This window comes from Oreochromis niloticus, linkage group LG8, assembly GCF_001858045.2.
Source record: "Oreochromis niloticus isolate F11D_XX linkage group LG8, O_niloticus_UMD_NMBU, whole genome shotgun sequence".
In the NCBI taxonomy this organism is placed as follows: Eukaryota; Metazoa; Chordata; class Actinopteri; order Cichliformes; family Cichlidae; genus Oreochromis; species Oreochromis niloticus.
The window spans coordinates 18,633,964-18,653,667 of NC_031973.2; the positions used below are offsets into that span (position 1 = coordinate 18,633,964).

The 19,704-nt window shown below is 43.1% G+C and overlaps 1 protein-coding gene across 5 annotated transcripts in view; it reads left to right on the top strand.

Moving 5' to 3' along the window:
• The window catches only part of ankfn1b (ankyrin repeat and fibronectin type III domain containing 1b), a 160,271-nt gene extending 143,673 nt beyond the window's left edge, over positions 1-16,598 (top strand). For all 5 annotated transcript variants that reach the window (XM_005448282.4, XM_019362706.2, XM_019362707.2 and 2 more), the window contains 12 exons: positions 197-304; positions 2,392-2,491; positions 3,017-3,149; positions 3,244-3,363; positions 3,462-3,677; positions 7,507-7,673; positions 7,801-7,951; positions 9,508-9,676; positions 9,817-9,983; positions 10,134-10,341; positions 10,465-11,198; positions 11,283-16,598. In XM_005448282.4, coding sequence (XP_005448339.1) covers positions 197-304; positions 2,392-2,491; positions 3,017-3,149; positions 3,244-3,363; positions 3,462-3,677; positions 7,507-7,673; positions 7,801-7,951; positions 9,508-9,676; positions 9,817-9,983; positions 10,134-10,341; positions 10,465-11,198; positions 11,283-11,591 — 2,582 coding nt within the window. In that variant the 3' untranslated portion in view covers positions 11,592-16,598. The remainder of the gene's footprint in view (positions 1-196; positions 305-2,391; positions 2,492-3,016; positions 3,150-3,243; positions 3,364-3,461; positions 3,678-7,506; positions 7,674-7,800; positions 7,952-9,507; positions 9,677-9,816; positions 9,984-10,133; positions 10,342-10,464; positions 11,199-11,282) is intronic.
• Positions 16,599-19,704: the final 3,106 nt, after the last annotated feature.

A 19,704-nucleotide genomic window follows, 5' to 3' on the forward strand; every position in this document is an offset into this window, starting at 1 on the left:
GAGATGCTCTTCTGCAAACATTGGTTGTAACAAGTGGTTATTTGAGTAACTGTTGCCTTCCTATTAGTTTGAACTTCAGCAGGTCGTCTACATGCCAAAATCCATAGATTTGCCACTACGTGATTGGCTGATTAGATAATTGCAGTAACAAGTTGTTGTATAACAGTTTTTCTTTCTTTATTTCGTCTCCCTGCAGGTTGGAGGGACATTGATGGCCGAGCTCCACGTCAGAGAGGACAGAAGGAGGCACTGGACCAGCTACTTGGGCAGATAAAAGAAGCTCACCGCCACTGTGTCTGCCATGGTATCAACAACTTTTTTGACCAATTTGAAGTGTTTGTTTTCCCCCAGAAAGACTAAAAACTAATATGAGAGCTTGAAGTATTTGAAGCCCAACCAAATTTCAAAGGTGTTTTAAACTTAATCTTAAGATCAGTGTTTAATACTGGCACGACTTCGTGCTTCATGAGCATTTTTTTTCCTGCGCAAAGAAACACAACGATGCAGAGTTTAAATCGCAGGTGTAACAGGTTGCTGTGTTTCATCTCAGCATGACAGACACTTTACAATCTCAGGCCGTACATATTAAGGTGACATGTCGCCTCAAAAATAATACCCTCCCGTCTGTCTCTGCAACCCCCCCCCCATCCCTCACGAGTCTTTCCATGACTCAGCCGTTCCTCGGCTGAATACCTCTCCCTCTCTGTGACAAAATGCAGATCAGCTTCTCTCACACTCAAGCTGTTTATATCCCTAAACACTGCTGGCTGTAAGCTGGTCCCATGTCAAAACCTGTCCACACTGCCTCTTTTTACATGACGGCAAACTGCACTTAGCCTTGAGCTAGTTGTCCCTCTTTTTCTCTCACACCCGCACGCCCAAACACACTCGCCCACTTACTATTGTCCACTGTGGCTAGACCATATTTGCAACAGGGCAAGATGCAGTATAATAGCCGGTATTGAGTGGCTCTTGGTTCTTCAGACGGTGGCTGATTGAGTTTGAGAGTTCAGACACGGTAGTCGAGGTGGCGTGTCCTGGGGTCATGTTTGTTATTCCTGTAAGAGACAAGTCCCGGGCTGGAGTCTGGAGAGGGCATAAATTAACACTGACTACTGCTGCCTCCCCCTCTCGCCCCCTGCAGCCCACCAGTCGCCCTGTCTACTGTCCTCACATATATACACACACATAAAGATAGACAGGCTCACACACGGGTACGCGTGTACACGAGCAGACGCAAATATTCAAGTACATGCTCTCGTTTTCAACTCTTGACTCCCCTACATGTCCATGTACGCACCCCCCCGCCATCGCAGCCCGGCTCAAAGCCCACACCACCTTCTCCCTCTTGTCCAAACACTATTAATTAAACTGTGAAAGAAGCCTTGACTAACACAGGCACCCCAGCAGTCAGCCCTACTTGTCTCTCTTACTCAGTGTCAAAGAGCGACTGAGGCCTGGCAAGGCTGGAGCTGAACAGAGTCGCGAGTGGAGCGAAATTTGGGGAGGTGAGAAGGGTCGAATGGTGCTGTTTTTTCTGGTTACTACACCTCAACTCATCCACCTGAAGAGAAAATTAGTTCTTGTTGGGCCCTGAATGGGGAGATTTATTGACTTTAAGTGGCTTGGGGCTGGAGTTACCTCACCTGTGGGGAGCTGGGCAGGGGGGGTCTGTAAAGGGTTTTGGGACTCATGGTTTCTAATGAGTGGGGAGGTGCGTTATCTCATCAACAAGCACCCTTACAAACGCACACATATAGATATGCATTCACCTCTCTCGCTCTGGCCTCCAACCCCCTCCTGGTCCACTAAAAATAAACACGTCCCCGCAGACTTGACTGACCTCCCCTGTAGGTGAGCTGCGAAGGGTTAGGACACATACAGACGTACACACACACAAATTACGACAGCTCCTTGACTCTGCGCGTATGGCTGTTGCTCAAGGCTTGCCATGCTCCAGCAGCTATAGCGTGTACAGGTAAACACACACAGACACACACACATGTACACACAGCTCCTCTGGGACCTGAGAGTAAGCAGTTCCCTTTAGGCCCATACTCTGCTGTTGGCAGCCAGCTTGACTGTCAAATGGTACCGCACCACTGGAGAGCATGTCAAGAAATATTCCACTCTCACCGCGATGTTGGATGTGTCAGGTTTGTTGTCAGTTAGGTAACTCTGGTAACAGCCTGCCACTGGGCTTAGTTAGGACAGGAGTAGACACCAGTTTAGAGAGAAAACCAGTCAGAGTCACGGCTCTATCGTGTCTGGTATGCTATTTGTGATTTTAAGCATCAAGGGCATTGGAATAGTTATTCAGGTAATCTGACTCTGTTGTTGCTATGGAATTAGCTTAATCCTTTCTGTTTTTTCCTGTGTTTTTTCACACAGAGCAGTGCAAAGCTCCGCCACAAAGCAGGAAGCACTCGGTGTCCAAGAGCCTGCGGCACCTTTTCCAGCCCACCAGCAAATTTGTCAAAAGCTTGAAAAGGTAGAAGAGAGTTTATCCTTGAAGTGTGGCGTAAAAATGAGAGCACTCCATGTCCTAGGCTTTTAACTATATGTCTAACAAATCTGGTATGTCATTTGTCCTTTGATTTTTACACTCTCCCGCCAGATTTTTAGCTCAGGTTTATTTATATAGCATCAAATCACAACAACAGTCACCTCAAGGTGCTTTATATTGCAAGGTAACCCCCCTACAATAATAGAGAGAAAATCCCAACAACCAAACTACCTCCTATGAGCAAGCACTTGGCGACAGGGGTAAGGAAAAAAACCCTTTTAACAGGAAGAAACCTCCGGCAGAAGCAGGCTCAGGGAGGGGCGGCCATCTGCTGTGACCGTTTAGGGTTGAGGGGAGGAAGACAGGATAAAAGACACACTGTGGAAGATAACTTTTTACGATTTACATTTACATAAAACAGCAAAGTACTGATTCTAGTGTTTTTTACATTTAAACGTTCAGAGCTGTATTAAATACTCATACACACATTTTTTCTGCCTTTCCTTCCAGAGGTCTCTACCTGGCGTCCATATTCTACAGAGATGACAACGTGTTGGTGACTCCAGAGGAGCAGATTCCTATCGTGGAGATTGAAGATTCATATTCGAGCTCACTGATGCAGGACTTTCTATGGTTTACTAAGGTGCATGGACCACAGTTTCACTTGACAGTGACATATCACTGCATTTGCACAAGTGATTACAATACCCCTTTTTATGATTCCTATCCCTCAACAGGTGTCCTATCTATGGGAGGAAATTTCGTGGCTGCAGCAGTGCCTCGGCCCTTCCCAGACGTCGTGTTCATGCACTCTGCAGACTCGCCTCAAGATGCTGCAGGCTGTCTCCCATCTACAGGTAGTCTAATAGTTTTATGAGTAAATTATGGTGCCTGTGATCATATGAGCTTAGTCTGAAACATTCTAGGAAATATTATCTGATGTTTTTTTTATCAGGGAGCGCTGGGAACCCAGGATCTTGGTCAGGTATATTTTGAGCCGATCAAAGACAAGCACGGTAACGCCCTGTTGGTGCTGCTGAAGGACATGAATGCCTCTCCCAACCTTGACGGGGTACGCTGGACGCAGCTTTGTAAACTGCAGCTCCAACGAAAATCGATATCATCCCCCGAAGAGCCAACTGCGCTGGACATGCTCCTCATCACACTTCATGTGAGTCCGGCAGGTCTTAAGATATTACTGTGTAATTGTGTAATTGTAACGTGTAATTGGCTCGCACAGAAATATTAAAAAAAATAATCAACAAGCGGTTTCCAAACAGAAACCAAAACTCAGAAATAACAGAAAACAGTGGGACCATGACAACAGCCATCTTTGTAAACAATATCTGCATGTGAATGTGCAGAATCGGGACATACAAGATGAAATCTTACACAATCTTACCTCTCATGTCAGGTATGTGTTGTCCAGGTATCCACTCTCTTCAAAACAAGCTGATTGGCTCCCATATTGTAGAGAAGTGGGCTGGCAGTGATTAGGAGTTACCTCAGTTTTGTACATTGGGCTATTTTTTGCTTTTGTTTTGGACAAAGAACGCTTCCACAGCAGTTTATGTTGCGTTTATGTTACCCGAGGATGTGGCCAGATCAAAGCATGTCGAATAAAGGGCTTTGTCGACAACAAAATGCCCCGAAACATGTATTTAGTGGAATCGCTGAGGCTCTCATTCACAGAAAACCAAACACGGCCTGACAGACATGAGGCACCAAGGCAGAAACAATAGGACTTTAAATTGAAATCTGCTTCCAATTACAAGTTCTGTTTGTGCAGACACCCTTTATTTAGACAAACATTAATCACCGTGACTCTGCTCTTCCATTTGTCACTGTCGTTATTAGGCCATTCAGCATACTGAACAGACTTGTCATCAGATTGATTAAAATGCCAAACGTCAGGTCCATCCGTGACAGCACAACATGTAAATGTAACCATGTTGAAGTCGCTTTACGTTTTAAAGCCGCTTATTCAGCAAGTAGCAGTTTAAACATTCAGCATGTTGGAGACTATGATGATCTAACCGTGTAACTGTTGTTATTTAGTGTTATATAACTAATTCTGTGTGGCTGTTTTGTTCAGCAAAAAAACCCAAAAAACAATCTGGAAGTAAACCACAAGTTGATTTTGTCTATATAACCTAGTAAACCTGATGCCATTGTTGCAATGCTGTTTGGTCTCCAAAGCACACTGGTTTGGTCCTGTGGTTCCAAAACAATGGCGAAGATTCCCTTTGGCAAAACCACAGCTCACTGAAATATTTGTTTTGTGGCCAGTTATGAACAAATTATATGATGAAATGCGAAAAAATGTGCTGATAGGCTATTCTGCAGGACCGACTTCCACTTTAAACACGCTGGAACAACATGAAAAGCATCCAAGACTAACTGAACAGCGAAACATAAAAACAGGACTACTGAATCTCTCATTCAGTAGTCCTCACGGAGAAAAAATTAAAAGCACAGTCATCATGTAATTCACCCCGTTCAACACTTACTTTACTGGTTGTTACTTTCATAAAGTTAAAAATTACTTCTATAAAGAAAAAGATACTGAATTCCACATTTTTAGTTCAGTTTGGGTGGAAATTCCACCATACAATGCTGCTATTTTTACCCCCTGCACACCCTTAGGTCATGCAGAGTGACAACAGTGTTACGGCCATGCTACTTTTGGAACAGGAACAGCCCAGAGTCTGGTAGAAGTTTCTTCCAGTTGCAGAGCACCAAATCACAGAGATGAACTGATGATGATTTATCCTAGCATTGTCAGTGAACATAAGTGGACACCAAACACTGAAGGTAAAAATGGTATTTAGCCATAACATGTGCCTGGTTCTTTTTTGCTCTAAAAACAAAACCACAGCTTATACATAGTTTGGCTGACCCTTTGAGTCTGTAAACAGCTAACAGTAACACTGGACTGATTAAATACATTTGGCACCTTAATTGTGGCAGACTATGTCTAAAAATGTACTAGAATACAAAAATCACTGATGTACAGGGTGGGCCATTTATATGGATACACCGTAATAACATGGGAATGGTTGGTGATATTAAAGTCCTGTTTGTGGCACATTAGTATATGTGAGGGGGCAAACTCCTCAAGATGGGTGGTGACCATGGTGGCCATTTAGAAGTCGGCCATCTTGGATACAACTTTTGTTTTTTCAATAGGAAGAGGGCCATGTGACACATCAAACTTATTGGTAATGTCACAACAAAAACAATGGTGTGCTTGGTTTCAACATAACTTTATTCTTTCATGAGTTATTTACAAGTTTCTGACCACTCGTAAAATGTGTTCAATGTGCTGCCCATAGTGTTGGATTGTCAATGCAACCCTCTTCTCCCACTCTTCACACACTGATAGCAACACCGCAGGAGAAATGCCAGCACAGGCATCCAGTATCCGTAGTTTCAGGTGCTGCACATCTCGTATCTTCACACCATAGACAATTGCCTTCAGATGACTCCAAAGATAAAACTCTAAGGGGGTCAGATCGGGAGACCTTGGGGGCCATTCAACTGGCCCACGACGACCAATCCACTTTCCAGGAAACTGTTCATCTAGGAATGCTCGGACCTGGCACCCATAATGTGGTGGTGCACCATCTTGCTGGAAAAACTCAGGGAACATGCCAGCTTTAGTGCATAAAGAAACACATCATCATGTAGCAATTTCAAATATCCAGTGGCCTTGAGGTTTCCATTGATGAAGAATGGACCCACTATCGTTGTACCCCATATACCACACCAAACCATCACCTTTGTTGGTCCAACAGTCTTGGAGGGATCCATCCAATGTGGGTTAGTGTCAGACCAATAGCGGTGGTTTTGTTTGTTAACTTGACCATTCACATAAAAGTTTGCCTCATCACTGAACAAAATCTTCTGCGTGAACTGAGGGTCCTGTTCCAATTTTTGTTTTGCCCATTCTGCAAATTCTGTGCGCTGATCTGGGTCATCCTCGTTGAGATGCTGCAGTAGCTGGAGTTTGTAAGGGTGCCATTTGTGAGTAGCTAATATCCGCCGAAGGGATGTTCGACTAATGCCACTCTAGTGACATGCGGCGAGTGCTACGCTGTGGGCTCTTGCTGAATGAAGCTAGGACAGCTACTGATGTTTCTTCATTAGTGACAGTTTTCTTGCGTCCACATTTTGGAAAATCCAACACTGAACCAGTTTCACGAAACTTAGCAAGCAGTTTGCTAACTGTAGCATGGGAGATGGGTGGTCTCGTAGGGTGTCTTGCATTGAAATCTGCTGCAATGACCCGGTTACTGCGTTCACCAGATATCAACACGATTTCGATCCGCTCCTCACGTGTTAACCTCTTCGACATGTCAATGGCTGTGAACAAAGAGAAACTTGTAAATAACTCATGAATGAATAAAGTTACGTTGAAACCAAGCACACCATTGTTTTTCTTGTGACATTACCAATAAGTTTGATGTGTCACATGGCCCTCTTCCTAGGGAGGTCAAGTTAGGACTGGCCATTTCTAGTCAATGCTAGTCGACAGAAGTTAGAAGATACACATTTAATGGCTAATGGCTTGATAATGATTGCTATCAGCTTGTCATGAGGAAGGAAGCCAAGTGCTAAGCTCTGGTTGATGAGGCCATTACCTCATTTCCCATTAAAGAACCGAGGAGAACCATTGAGGAGAATGGAGCTCAAGAAGGATGTGGCTGGCCAGAGCTTCCTGGCTAACCTTGTCTTAGATGTCTCAGGCGATGTATACGGTTGAAGGATGTTATCCCAGTTACATTGAGATACCAGCTGAAGATGCGGAAGGATTCCCAATACAGTGAGCATTTGGGCCACCTTGCCCACAAGGCTATCACGCCCCCTTAGTCTAGTTTCTTTTAATAAAAGACATGCAGACTGCATTACGTCTTAAATTTACTCTGTATTTCCATCTTGTGTATGTGTGTGTTAGTGGTATGAAAAGTCTTAAAGGACACCCTGTCTGCTGTTTCCAGGAGAAGCTGGCGTACCACAGGCGTAGCAGGAAGCTTTTGTCTCCAGGCTTATATCTGGGCTACCTGAAGTTGTGTACATCGGTGGAGCAGATAAGAGCACTGGTGCCCCAGAAACTCCCCAACGTGCTCTGTCATACCAAAATTCGAGACAACAGCAATGTGTCCAGGTTGGGATCACGCATCACTTAATGTGTAATTGAATTGCGGTCTTCCTGGTTAGGCTGATAAATTTCAAGAGCAAGAACTAAACTAAACTAGCAAAACAATAAAAGCGTTGTTTCTGTGATATTTCAGAGAGGAGTGGCAGTGGCTTCAGGCCCTCAGCTCTCTGGAGGAATCACTGGAAATGGACCATGATGTACAGAGTGCTCCTCATCGCCTCCTACAGGACCTGCGTAATGCCATCAAGGACCTGATAGCTCACATCAACATTCCTGGCAATCAGGTCAGAACAAGACAACTGTACCTATTTAGTGAGTGAGTCCACTATTTGTATAGTAAAACTGATTTTGACTGATGCGTAGAACCTGGGGAAGCATACAGCGAGTCAGGCAGCAGCAGCAGCACAAAGCTCTTTAAAATGACTCCAGTGGAAATTGAGGCAGCGCTGGTTAGACCACTAATTCTACATGATTTCTCTAAAAGAACATGGTTTGAATTCCTGCACAATGGCAGTCATTGTCCATTTGACTTTTCCCACCAACTGTTCAAATGGAGAAGCGCCAGCACCATAAACTTCACTGCTATTAAAAGTTACATGACTATGAAGATAAATATGCACTGTGTTGATACATACACACTGTCACAATCTTGAGCCGCCTGCTATTTCTTTGTATTTTGCTAGAAAAATCGGACATTAAATGATATTCAAAGCTCTTCTTTGCATGTTGGCTACTTTTTGTTCCATTCTGTCAAGATGACCCCACACATCACCAGACACATCCCTTTACTTTGGTGTCTTTTTTAATGCTTGAATGATCCACAAGTCAGTGTTAAGTGGCTTAACAAACAAAACAAAATTCCTCTGAAAATGGTCAGGACTAAAAATGAGTGAAAAAGCAGCCAATGTCCAAAAAATGTTTGAAAGACCTTCAGGAAGCTTGAAGAACTATTGCTCAAAGTCTGTTATTTAACTGTTATAAGAATGAAGAACTGGAGACTTAAAGGTATGACTCACTCATGCAGGGAAATCTTTGTAAATCAGTCTAAAGTGTAAGAGTGTGATGAGGTAACCCCCAATGAGGTCGCTTTTTGTTATACAAGGTTTTTTATCGGTTCCTAATTCTACTATTAAAATACTGAAACATATAAAATTGATTGAAATAGCACTCTATGATCCATACTCTGTAACTCTTAATTTACTTGAGCTCAATTACTTGATCTTTACTGCTGTTTATCAAAGGAAAGTAGAAATGACCACTATTACAAGCTCCCAGTTGTAGGATTTCTTTAAGTTACAGAGAGAATCTCATTGGATGAGGGTACAGTGACCTTGAATATTGACCTCCAGAACCAACACAGCAAAGTGTTTACGCCCAACGGGTTGTGGCAGATAGCTATCCCTGAGCCTGGTTCTGCCAGAGGTTTCTTCCTGTTAAAAGGGAGTTTTTCTTTCCCACTGTCGCCAAAATGCTTGCTCATATGGGGTCCTATGATTGTTGGATTTCTCTGTAATATAATAGGGTTTACTAAACACTTAAGGCAACTGTTATATAAATAGAACTGAACTGAACTGAATTGAACATTTTGCCAAATTAAATTTTCTGTCCGTGAGACTTAATGTTCACAGACAGGATGCCAAACAACCTGAAAACAATTCCTCTGCCACAAAGTTCTTGTACACAAACAACACTGCATATATATTAAAATGAAAGCTTAAGATTTCAATATAAATATATGCATTATGTCACATTTTTACAGTCCTAAAGGACTTCAATTAAGCATACATCGATACCTGTGGAGCCAGAGACCCACCAAGATCACCACTCTCTTTGTGTTTAGGCACAGGACTTCCGTATCTACAGCCAGGAAGTGTTGGAGTTTGGGGAGAAAGTGTGTTTCCTCCTCCTCCTGCCACCTTCAGATGAAGTCTGCACGGCTCCCGGTCAGAATAATCCATACTCCCCGCGCTCCGGCTTCCTCACACTGCCGCTGCAGATCTTTGAATTGGGTTAGTTTATAAAATTTTATGCAGTATTATATAAAAGAAATATTTGACCAACTGCTGTTACTGTATGTGTTTCTCTATTTATTGGCAGAGGATTTTATATTTCTTTTTTTGGGTCTTATTGGATTTCTTTTCTTCCTCAGTGCACTTTAATGCCTATTGCCCCAGTTTCATCGGCCAGTACTGCAGGGTGTCCGCCTTGCTGGAGCTGGAGTCCCTCATGTCTCAGCAGGCACTACGGGAGGCCTTCTCTGAAGCCGAGCTCCTCGTTGCCAAGAAGAAACACCAACAAGTTCAGGAACACATGCAGGTACGACATACTGTCAGCATATCAGCTATTTTTGATTTATCCCAGCCTGTAGCATAATCTAGGTGTAAATATCCCATTATAATGCACAATCCCAGAGTAGCACAGTATTAGACATCACTGTAACTTGTGATCTTAATAACTTTCCCAAAGCAAATGGAGGAGGTGTGGCGGGATGTGAGATGGATTATGGATGCCTTGCAGTACGCCCGCTACAAGCAGCCGACAGGAGGCATCTCTGTAAGCTGGATAATTGACTTCTCTAAAGAGGTGATGCCTGACAAGCCTCCCTCTACCTCATCTCAACCAGACTTCATGCCCTCCCCTATGCCTTCACCCGAACGCTGCCGCAAGCACTCAGGTCAGAAACATGTCTGATTCGTGTGGGTCCAAAAGATATCTTTTGTACATAAGCCATTTTTTTAAACCAGAAAATTTGATATTGTGGAATTATTGTACTCATTTATAAATTTCTTTCTTTTAGATTTTGCTGGACTCTCAGATGAGGAAGGCTCCTCTGAAGTTTTCCTCACTACTGACAGTGACTATGACTCCAGTCGTGCCCAGAGCCCCCGAGAGCTGGACCTGTTGCCCCCTTCCCCTCTCTCGTCCTCTGCGCCCCTGGAGCCCCGTGGTTTCCTGCGCATCGACGGGGGCGGTTCAGGAGGAGGAATGCATCTCAGCGGGGGTGGACGTGGAGGGGGAGCTCTGCGGGATTCCACACCAGACGTCCTCCAAGCATCAGAGCCGCAGCACGGCAGGGAAGGAGAGAGGTGTGGAGGAGGTGGAGGCTTTCGATGTGGAGGAGAAAGGCGAAGGGGAGCTCCGGAGCTGTTTGACAGTGACTTCATCCTGCCCAGCAGGCAGATTGAACTTTTGCACATCACAGAGAAGAGGCAGGCCTTCTGCGTGAGGACCAGCAGTCTGGAGTTCCCTTCCAACACATCCGCCCACCAGCAGCCTTACTCCTACCACACTACTTGCCCTTCACCTTCCACTTCACCGCAGCGAAGATGGCACCGGCCCTCATCAGTGGACCGCTGCTGTTCCGCTGAGCGCTGCCTGTCACGGCTTCCGCCGGCACGCACATTATCAGAAGACAGCGGCACTCAGAGACTCGCCTCACCATCACCAGCTGCTCTCAGGAAAGGCTGTCACGCCACACTCAGAGTCTACCCGCAGTACCGCACAGGTCTGCCAAAGGAGACCAGCGTCAAGGTATTGATTCATTTTCCAGGGATTTTCACTCAGAGCGCCTCGTGTTTGTTTTGGCAAACGCTAATATCTCCTCCTACATTTCAGCTTTGTGTAACTCCAGGCACATCCGCGCGGGAGATGGTCCAGCTGGTGGTGCAGGAGATGAACGTCGTGTCCCGGCGCATGATGGGAAGCAGTGAAAACGGTGACGAACAGGAGCAGTGTGTTTACTACAGTCCTGAACAGCTGAAGCACTTCGGCCTTGTGCTGGTTGTGGACGACAGAGAGAAGTGGTTACAGGACGACTTCTGTCCCCTGGAGCTTCAAAACCCCTGGCTGAGGGGCAAACTTTGCGTTCGTATTAAGGAGTATTCGCCACTAGCCCTCAAACACAGCCGGGCCACCACAGTGTGATACTTCCCAGAAGTGAGAGGGGCAAATTTTAAGAGTTCACCCCGTGCCGAGATTCTGTTTTGATAAACGTACTGAACTGTCAAGCTGTCTGCAGGCTCCTAAACTCTACAATTTTTTCCCTCTCACTGTGTTGATACTGTCTTCGGCTGCAGCTATATCATGTTGTCATATTTTCTGCTGTGTTCTGGTTATCTGAAATGCTACTCCGAGAATCTGTTTCCATGAAATCTGTTCTCCCATACGTAGGACCTTTTTTTTTTTTTGATGAACATCAGAGACCCTCATATGGACACCAAATGAACAATAACAGTAGAACAAAGAGAAAACAGTTTTTTGTGCTGTCAGAAGTCATTGGGTAAAAGATTGTGATGCTGAGCGAGATTAATGGAGCGTCTCTTTGACTTTTGGCGTGATTGACGCCAGCAGATAGAGCCGTGCATGCTGCCAAAATGACATGGGCAGCATCAGCGCCTCCCAGTCACACGCGGACACGGCTTTTCCTATGAACCCTCTTATTGTGCTGTCGGCTCCAGCCGTCCGGCCCCATGTTCCCAGGATGTGGGCTCTGGACTTAGCCCAGGAGGCAGGAAGGAAGGGGAGAAGTACAGAGGTGGCTGGCGTCTCTGCTCGGGGATGCAATGGACCCGACGATTTGGCCCGTCAGCTTGTCACTCAACTGCTCTTGGCCACTGTACTGTCTAGCAGCAAGCAGCCAAGGAATTGAGAGCATGATAGAGAGTGAGAGTGAGGAAAAAAAGGAGTGAATAGGAAGGAGGGTGGAGGTTACATCACATAAACCCCGGCACTAACTCTGGTGCTCTTTTTCTCCCTTTTGCAACAAGAAGTCTGCTGTGTAGTAGACTTAGTCACAGTGTAGCTAACCGATATGATCATCTTGTGGAGAAACACAAAATAAAACCAGCTGATTTGGATTTTCAAAACAGAGAAAAAACAAGCAATACTTTTTACTCTCTCCTTTTTTTTTGTTATTCTAATTGATGAAGAAAAAAAAGCATGCAAACCTTCCAGATTTGTGCCGAGTACATTTCAAGTACTGTAGTCATGCTGTGCTCAGAGTTAACTAGTTCAGTGTTTTGTTGTGTTTGATTCAGTGGTGTTCCCAGATGCAACAGAAAACGGTGCACTTCAGTCTAGAACAAGTTCTCCCAAAGGGTTGTTAAGAGGCCCACCATTTGTAAGATGCACACTACACAGTATATCCCAAACCATGTCTTACTCTGCTTTAAAATGTGTTACACATGAAACGACTTCAGCAAAGGGACTCAGTTATTTATTTTTTTTACATTTCTACAAAGCGAGACTCGTGACCAACAGATCGAGCCATTCGTATTTGTATTAATAGGAGGCTTTAAGGTTATGTGATGGTCCTACACACAGTTTAGCAGACCACCATCTACATGTTGTTGCAGTTTCCTGTCACCAGGGGGCAGTGTCAAAAATCTGTGGAACACCTGGTCCACGGACTACTCATAGACAGTATAAAAGATGGAAACAGCTACCATAACATCACATTTTAATCTCAAAGACCGATTTACTCAAATTGAGCACTTTTTACTTTACTTACTTTGCTTTTTACTAAATTCATTCACCTGGTAACACACACATTTATACAGTACTATTATTCGATGCCTAAGCACTAAAATTCACATGCACGCTGAAACTCTGATTTATTAATCGAGGGAAACTTGGAGTTCGGTATTTTGCCCAAAAATGCTTCGGCATGCAGATTGCAGGAGCTGGAGATCGTGTCACCGATGTTCCCGAAGTTCTGTCTCCTGCCACCATTGCCATGGGTCTGCCACCAGGTGTGATTGGTGACCCCAAACTCAGCTGCTAAGCACTCGTCAAAAAAAAGTCCATAGCCGATAAACATACCCTGGGTATTGGTTTCTGAAACACCGTACCACCAAGATTTACAAAATGAACTCTAACCAAAATGAGTGACTGAGACCATAAAGTCAGCTGGAAAGTGTTTACAGAGGTCAAGTCAAGTCAGAGAGTTGTTTTCCCAGACTCCTCTATGGGACCAGAAGTCTTTTTGCAACCACAGATAACACCCCCTGGTGGCAGTTAGAAAGAATGCAGGTTTAAAGGACTTTATCTTAGTTTCACTTATCAATACCGGAAACTACCTCCATCTTTTATGCTGTCTATAAGACTATCATCAGCTTGGTACACCAGCCAGTCTTGGGTTAGACTGACACTATAACCTATGAAGAGCTGAAATGAAATAGAGTGCCCACTTTTCAGCTACTCAGTATTCACCCTATATCCCCATTGGGCTGTACACTGTTGGGTTATAGAGGATAGCACACTCTGGTGGACTGCATAAGCTGGATGCCCAAAATTATTCACTCTGCGTAGCCAAATACCTACGCAAATGGATACAGACATGAGACCTTGAATTCTGCATTGAACAGCTGCTCTCAACTTAATTTAAGCATATATTGGTATTCCCATCTGTTCTTGCACTGTAATTCTGGTTGATCAGGTACAATCTCCCACAAAATTTGGGTAACACTTTGTGGGACTACATCACGCAGCACCAATTGGGTCTTCAGCTAGCCAACACAAGGTAGCTTGGTAGTCACATCATGGATTTCAGAGTCATAGACTAATGCTACAATCTTGAGATCAGGCCCAGGTCTGCAACCACTTGGAGTCAGTCGCCATCGGTGATGTCAAAGATGTAAAATTGCAATAAGATAAAGTCATTAGGAATCTATACGGATTATTAGTAACAATACAGTGATTTACTGTGATAAATTGACAAAAATCACATATCTGTTACATCTAGATGCACAAAAATTCTCAATAAACAGAAATAAACATCAGCTACTTACATTCAGAGTTCAGCCAGAATCTCATAGACGAAAATACAAATTCAGATTCCTTCACAAACAATAATGTTGTTGCTGCTGGTTGGCAATTCAACTACAAAATGACACAGGTGCTTGGTGACGCGTCACAGGCAAATTGCACTCACTGACTGACTCACATTGATGACAACGCATTGATGGTCTGTCTTTGTTTATAATTTACACGCCAGTTAGTTGCAAACCTTTGACAATCTGTATGAGAGTGACTGCAGTGAGTCTGAGTCAGACACCAACTGGTTGGAGACAAGTTGCCTCCACCACGTGACCAGGTGTGCAACCTAGCCTGCAATCAAACGTTGTCACTGCAAACAAAAACAAAAAAACCCAAAACAATCAGCACAATCACTGGGTAGCCACTGAATTTTTTTTCCTATTCACAAGGAGGTTACCATCCTATTCTTACTCTAGTGTGACTGAATCACGCTGCACATAGGACAACTTTGACATCAAAGTAAATTTGGGTTTGGCAAAGCGCTCAGTTAAATAAAACGACTGATGCCAAGCGCACATTCTTGCTCCCGGTCTGCAGGTTAAAAAGTAATGGCTGGCTTGTTATGACTTACACTCGTGCACTTAGCAAAGCTGTTGACTCACTGGTTTTTGAAGATGCCCACATCAGAAACTTTTCACATCTCAGTTAAATTTAAAAAATTATCTGCTTCACTCAGCTGACTGTATAACTTCTAGTACTGGCTTCTGCTGTATATTGGTAAACTGTGCCAAAGAAGCAGTTCAGTATGAGAATTTGTATATCATTGCCGTGACTGTAATTACCACTTGTGGCCACAGAGGTCACTGTTGCCAATCCTCTGCAAATGTTACATAATGTTCTTAAATCTACTCTACCTCCAAAATATGACATAAAAAATATTCCTTCAAACTTCTTATCAATCAGAACTTAAAAGCCAGAATGGAGATTTCTTCATTCTAAATTATATTACAATTTCAGCCTTATTTCCTGTAGAAAGCGTTTGGGACTTTGAGAATCCCATACAGGTACAAAACACCATCTTTTCTTCTTCCTTTTTTTAAATTATAAGTCCATTTGTTGTAACTCGGAGATGCTACCAGCAATAATGCTAGCAATCTTGCTAGTCATAAAGCTCCATTGAGAAATTCCCCACGACACATAAATTGTCTCAGCAAAGGCAATTCTCATGGAGACCTGTATTTTTCTTATTGACCCCTATTCATTCTTCATGAATTGGGCCTCTTACCAATCTACACTTTCCCTTTTTTTTTTTTTAGATAAACTACTGAAACACTTGAAACACAGCAGTCTGTGCATAGTTTACAGTATCTCATGCTAACAGGAAGTCTTCTTTTTCCCTCTCAGCTGTTTTCAGCCTATGATGAATAGGTTTCCTCTTCTAAAATGTCAGCCAAGCTCAGCAACGTCTTACCGTCACAGTGACCTGCAGAATTTTCAAATGTAGCACCAGAAAGGTCCAAAGGAGGAGAGTTTGATGAAGTCGGTGGACCTGGCCTCAGTTACTGTAGCATTCCAGGTTCACAGGATGCCGTTGAAGCTTTCACAGAGGGAGCCAACAGTGGTGTCTTTCAAAGTGTTTACAGACTCAACTTACTTTCCGTACTCCTTTTGTTTACTTGTAACTACTGTATAAAGATGTCTTAAGACAAACTGTTGTTCTAATAAGTTGTAATTGGTTTTACTGATGGCTTGAACTCTTGTGTTAGCGCCTAGATGTCTTCTTTATTCGAACTGTTTAAAGCCGTTTTTACGAGGGCCATCTGCAAAAACAAATCACACAGCCAGAAACTGAACTATGTATATAGACGAACGAGACCAGTGTGGATGAATGTACTGTATCGGCCCTAAATGTGAAAGTAAATGTAAGACGGGTTATCATAACAGAGGTCAAAGATCAGAGAAGTAGCAGGCTGGTTGTTGTTTTTCTTTTTTTCTTTTCAGAATTGTGCTGAACGGGAAGAAATTCCCTTTCCAGTCCAAAAAAAAAAAAAAAAAGTTAGGCACCATGTTTACAAGGACTTGGCAGATGCATCAGGCAAAGTCATGAAGGAGACATCACGTCACTTTTTTAAAATCTATTTTTATTGAACAATAAATGAATATTACAAAATGAAAGCCTCGGTTGTTTTTGTGGTTTCTTCTCTTGTTATTGCCGCACACAAGTGTAGGAAGCCTCTGACCTTCATGTGTGTCCCACTGAGCAATAACAACTCCTTTTATGTGATATTACCTTTTTACACTTCCTGTTTCACAGATTGTCCACTCTACAAATGAACTGCGCCACACTTTCCTAGTTTGTGAAAGCTGAAAACTCCGTCAGCGTCCCTGACATTTTTAGCTAGAAGGACCAAGCAAGCTTGTATTTCAAGTGTGTGTAGATCTGATTCTGTGGGGCTTATTCTTTTAGTTTGAAGTTTCAGCCGCATGCATGATACATTCCCAAAAGCCATTCATTCATCTGATATGAATGAGGGTGACAAATAGAGGGCTCTTGTTGCTATATTGAAATGACCTCACCGCTCTTTGCCACCCAGTTGATGAAAACTGAATGGTGGGCAGCTGCACTCTGAATCTTAGTCTATAAGTGGAGGGAAGGGCCAAATAAGGCAAACAGAGTGCACTCCCCATGGATGAACAATAAAGTGATTATTTTTATGTATTATTTTTATATTGACGGGAGTGTTTTTTTGCTGTTGTTTTTGTACAAAGCTTGAATGAAAGTTAAGTTTTAGAAAAGTACTGTTAAGATGTGACAACACGGCCTTCAACAGTTTCAGGGTGACGGTGACCTGAGCTTTATGTTCGTACAGGGGTCCTTTAAAGAGGAGGTAAGTATGTGTGCAGAACTATATTCAATATAAGATGTATAAAAAAACAACTGTTTTCACAGAACACTCATATATTATATCATCCAAATTCAAATGCAAGCATCACGCTTTGAATTAAATTAAAACAAATTCAGCGACAGATTGTTAGTTTTATGAAAAAGAAGAATTCTCTGTGAAAAAAAAGACTGTAAGAAAAGTTCATTCGGCTAACCTAGAGAAGACACAAACAAATTTCATACACCCATTTACAAGCATAAGCTTTATAGTAGTGATGCATTTCAGAATAGATGTCCCCTGTAACAATAGCATTTCCTGATGGGAGCCAACTACACCCTAGCATGAGACAGGAACAGGAACACCTCAAGAAAAATGGCCAAAGTGCTGTCTTGGGCTCCAAATTTCCAGTTTGATTGAACGACCAAGAGTTGTGCAAGAGGACCAATCCACCAAGGGTCTACCCCACAACCAATAGGAACCAAAGGATTGTACAACAGAGCAGTGGTACATAATGGGAACTAGAAATGTTGGGAAGGTGGATTTAATGTGGTGGCTGATTGGTGTCATTTAACATATATCAGTTCTTACAGTCTGTCAAATGCCACCTAACTGTTGAGTCAGAAATCAAGGTCCTTAACCCATCAAGTATGTGCTCCTTCATGCAAGAAGGAACAGGATGAGCGCCGCCAGAGCTACGAAATGACCTCCACCACTGGTGTGAATGCCTCTGACCAAACAATCAGAAACAGACTTCATGAGGGAGACCTGAGGCCCCGACATCCTCTAGTGGGCCCTGTGCTCACTGCCTTGCAGTGTGGACCCTAATTGGCATTTGCCATAGAATTGGCAGGTCTACCGGACCTGTGCCTTTACAGATACGAACAGGTCCACCCTGAGCACATGTGACAAACATGAAAGGGTCTTGGGAAGCCGTGGAGAATTATGTGTCCTGCAACATCATTCACAATGGGTTTGTTGTTGGGTCAGTGAAGTATACTTAAACTGATCAAACACACACATCCACACATGTGCAATAACACTAAGTGCAATAATGTTTTCTGGCATCGTTGTATTTTTACTCAGTTGTATATAGCATTTGTATTCTATTCTTATCCTATTGTATATTTTATTCTATTTTATTTTACTGTATATAGTATTTTATTTTATTCTATTCTGTACAGTTGTGTACTGTATTTATTCTTATTGTATTCTAATTTTTGCTTCATAACTTTTGCACTGTCCACTTCCTGCTGTGACAAAACAAATTTCCCACGTGTGGGACTAATAAAGGTCATCTTATCTTATCTTATCTTATCTTATCTTATCTTATCTTATCTTATCTTATACCCATGGAGGATGCACAGGCCTCTACAGGCTATGCAACGGCAACCTGACTGCCATTACGTATCAGGTTGAAATTCTTGTACCCACTGTCAGCCCTTATATGCTGGTGCAGGGTGCCCTGGGTTCCTCCTGGTGCACAACAATGCTGGGCTTCATTTGGTAAAAGTATACAGGCCTGGAGGATGAAGGAATGGATACCACTGACTGGGACATTATGTTTTGGTCCATCCACACCACTGTACTGGAGCTCAGTGATCCCTATCTATCTATCTATCTATCTATCTATCTATCTATCTATCTATCTATCTATCTATCTATCTATCTATCTATCTATCTATCTATCTAAACCTTAAAGCCCATCTGCATTGCAGTAGAATATGCATTTATACATGCGCACTGATTAATCTTGTGTGTTTTCATACAGTGTATTAATATGTGCAGCTGAACCGTGGTTGAATTCTGGCTGGCCAGGTTGCTTTCAGCAGGCTCAAATCACAGCACTCCCTTGCTAACGCCATGTGTTTTTTCAGCCCTTGAGCAAATAAAATGCTGCATGCTTTGCTGTCAACAGATCCTACAAACACTAATGTGGAGATGGACGCACAAACCCACACCGATGCACAACACACACATAGCAAACACTCAGGAATCTTGAGATGTGTAGATGTGTAACTGTGCATGTATGTGCATGTATGTGGCAGATTTACACTTTTGTACTATATCATGACAAATCCATACACACTTTCCCAAGCACTTTATCACACGTATATCATGCTATAATTCACCCTTGCCAACATGCTACGCCTTTAAGAGCAGCCCCTTACCGTTTATTGACAGTAACTTAAGAATTGTGCTGGAATTCTGACACCTCCTAATTTTAAACCTTCTGACTCCAGGAAGACACGAGCTAAATATAACCCCTGGCGTATATCTGAATACCTACAAAAAAAACATTCCAAAAACACCTTGAATAGTGGCTATTCATGCTCATAAAAGAGACTGAATGTGGAATGCGCTCAGCACAGGCCCAGTGACTCATCAAAATATATGCA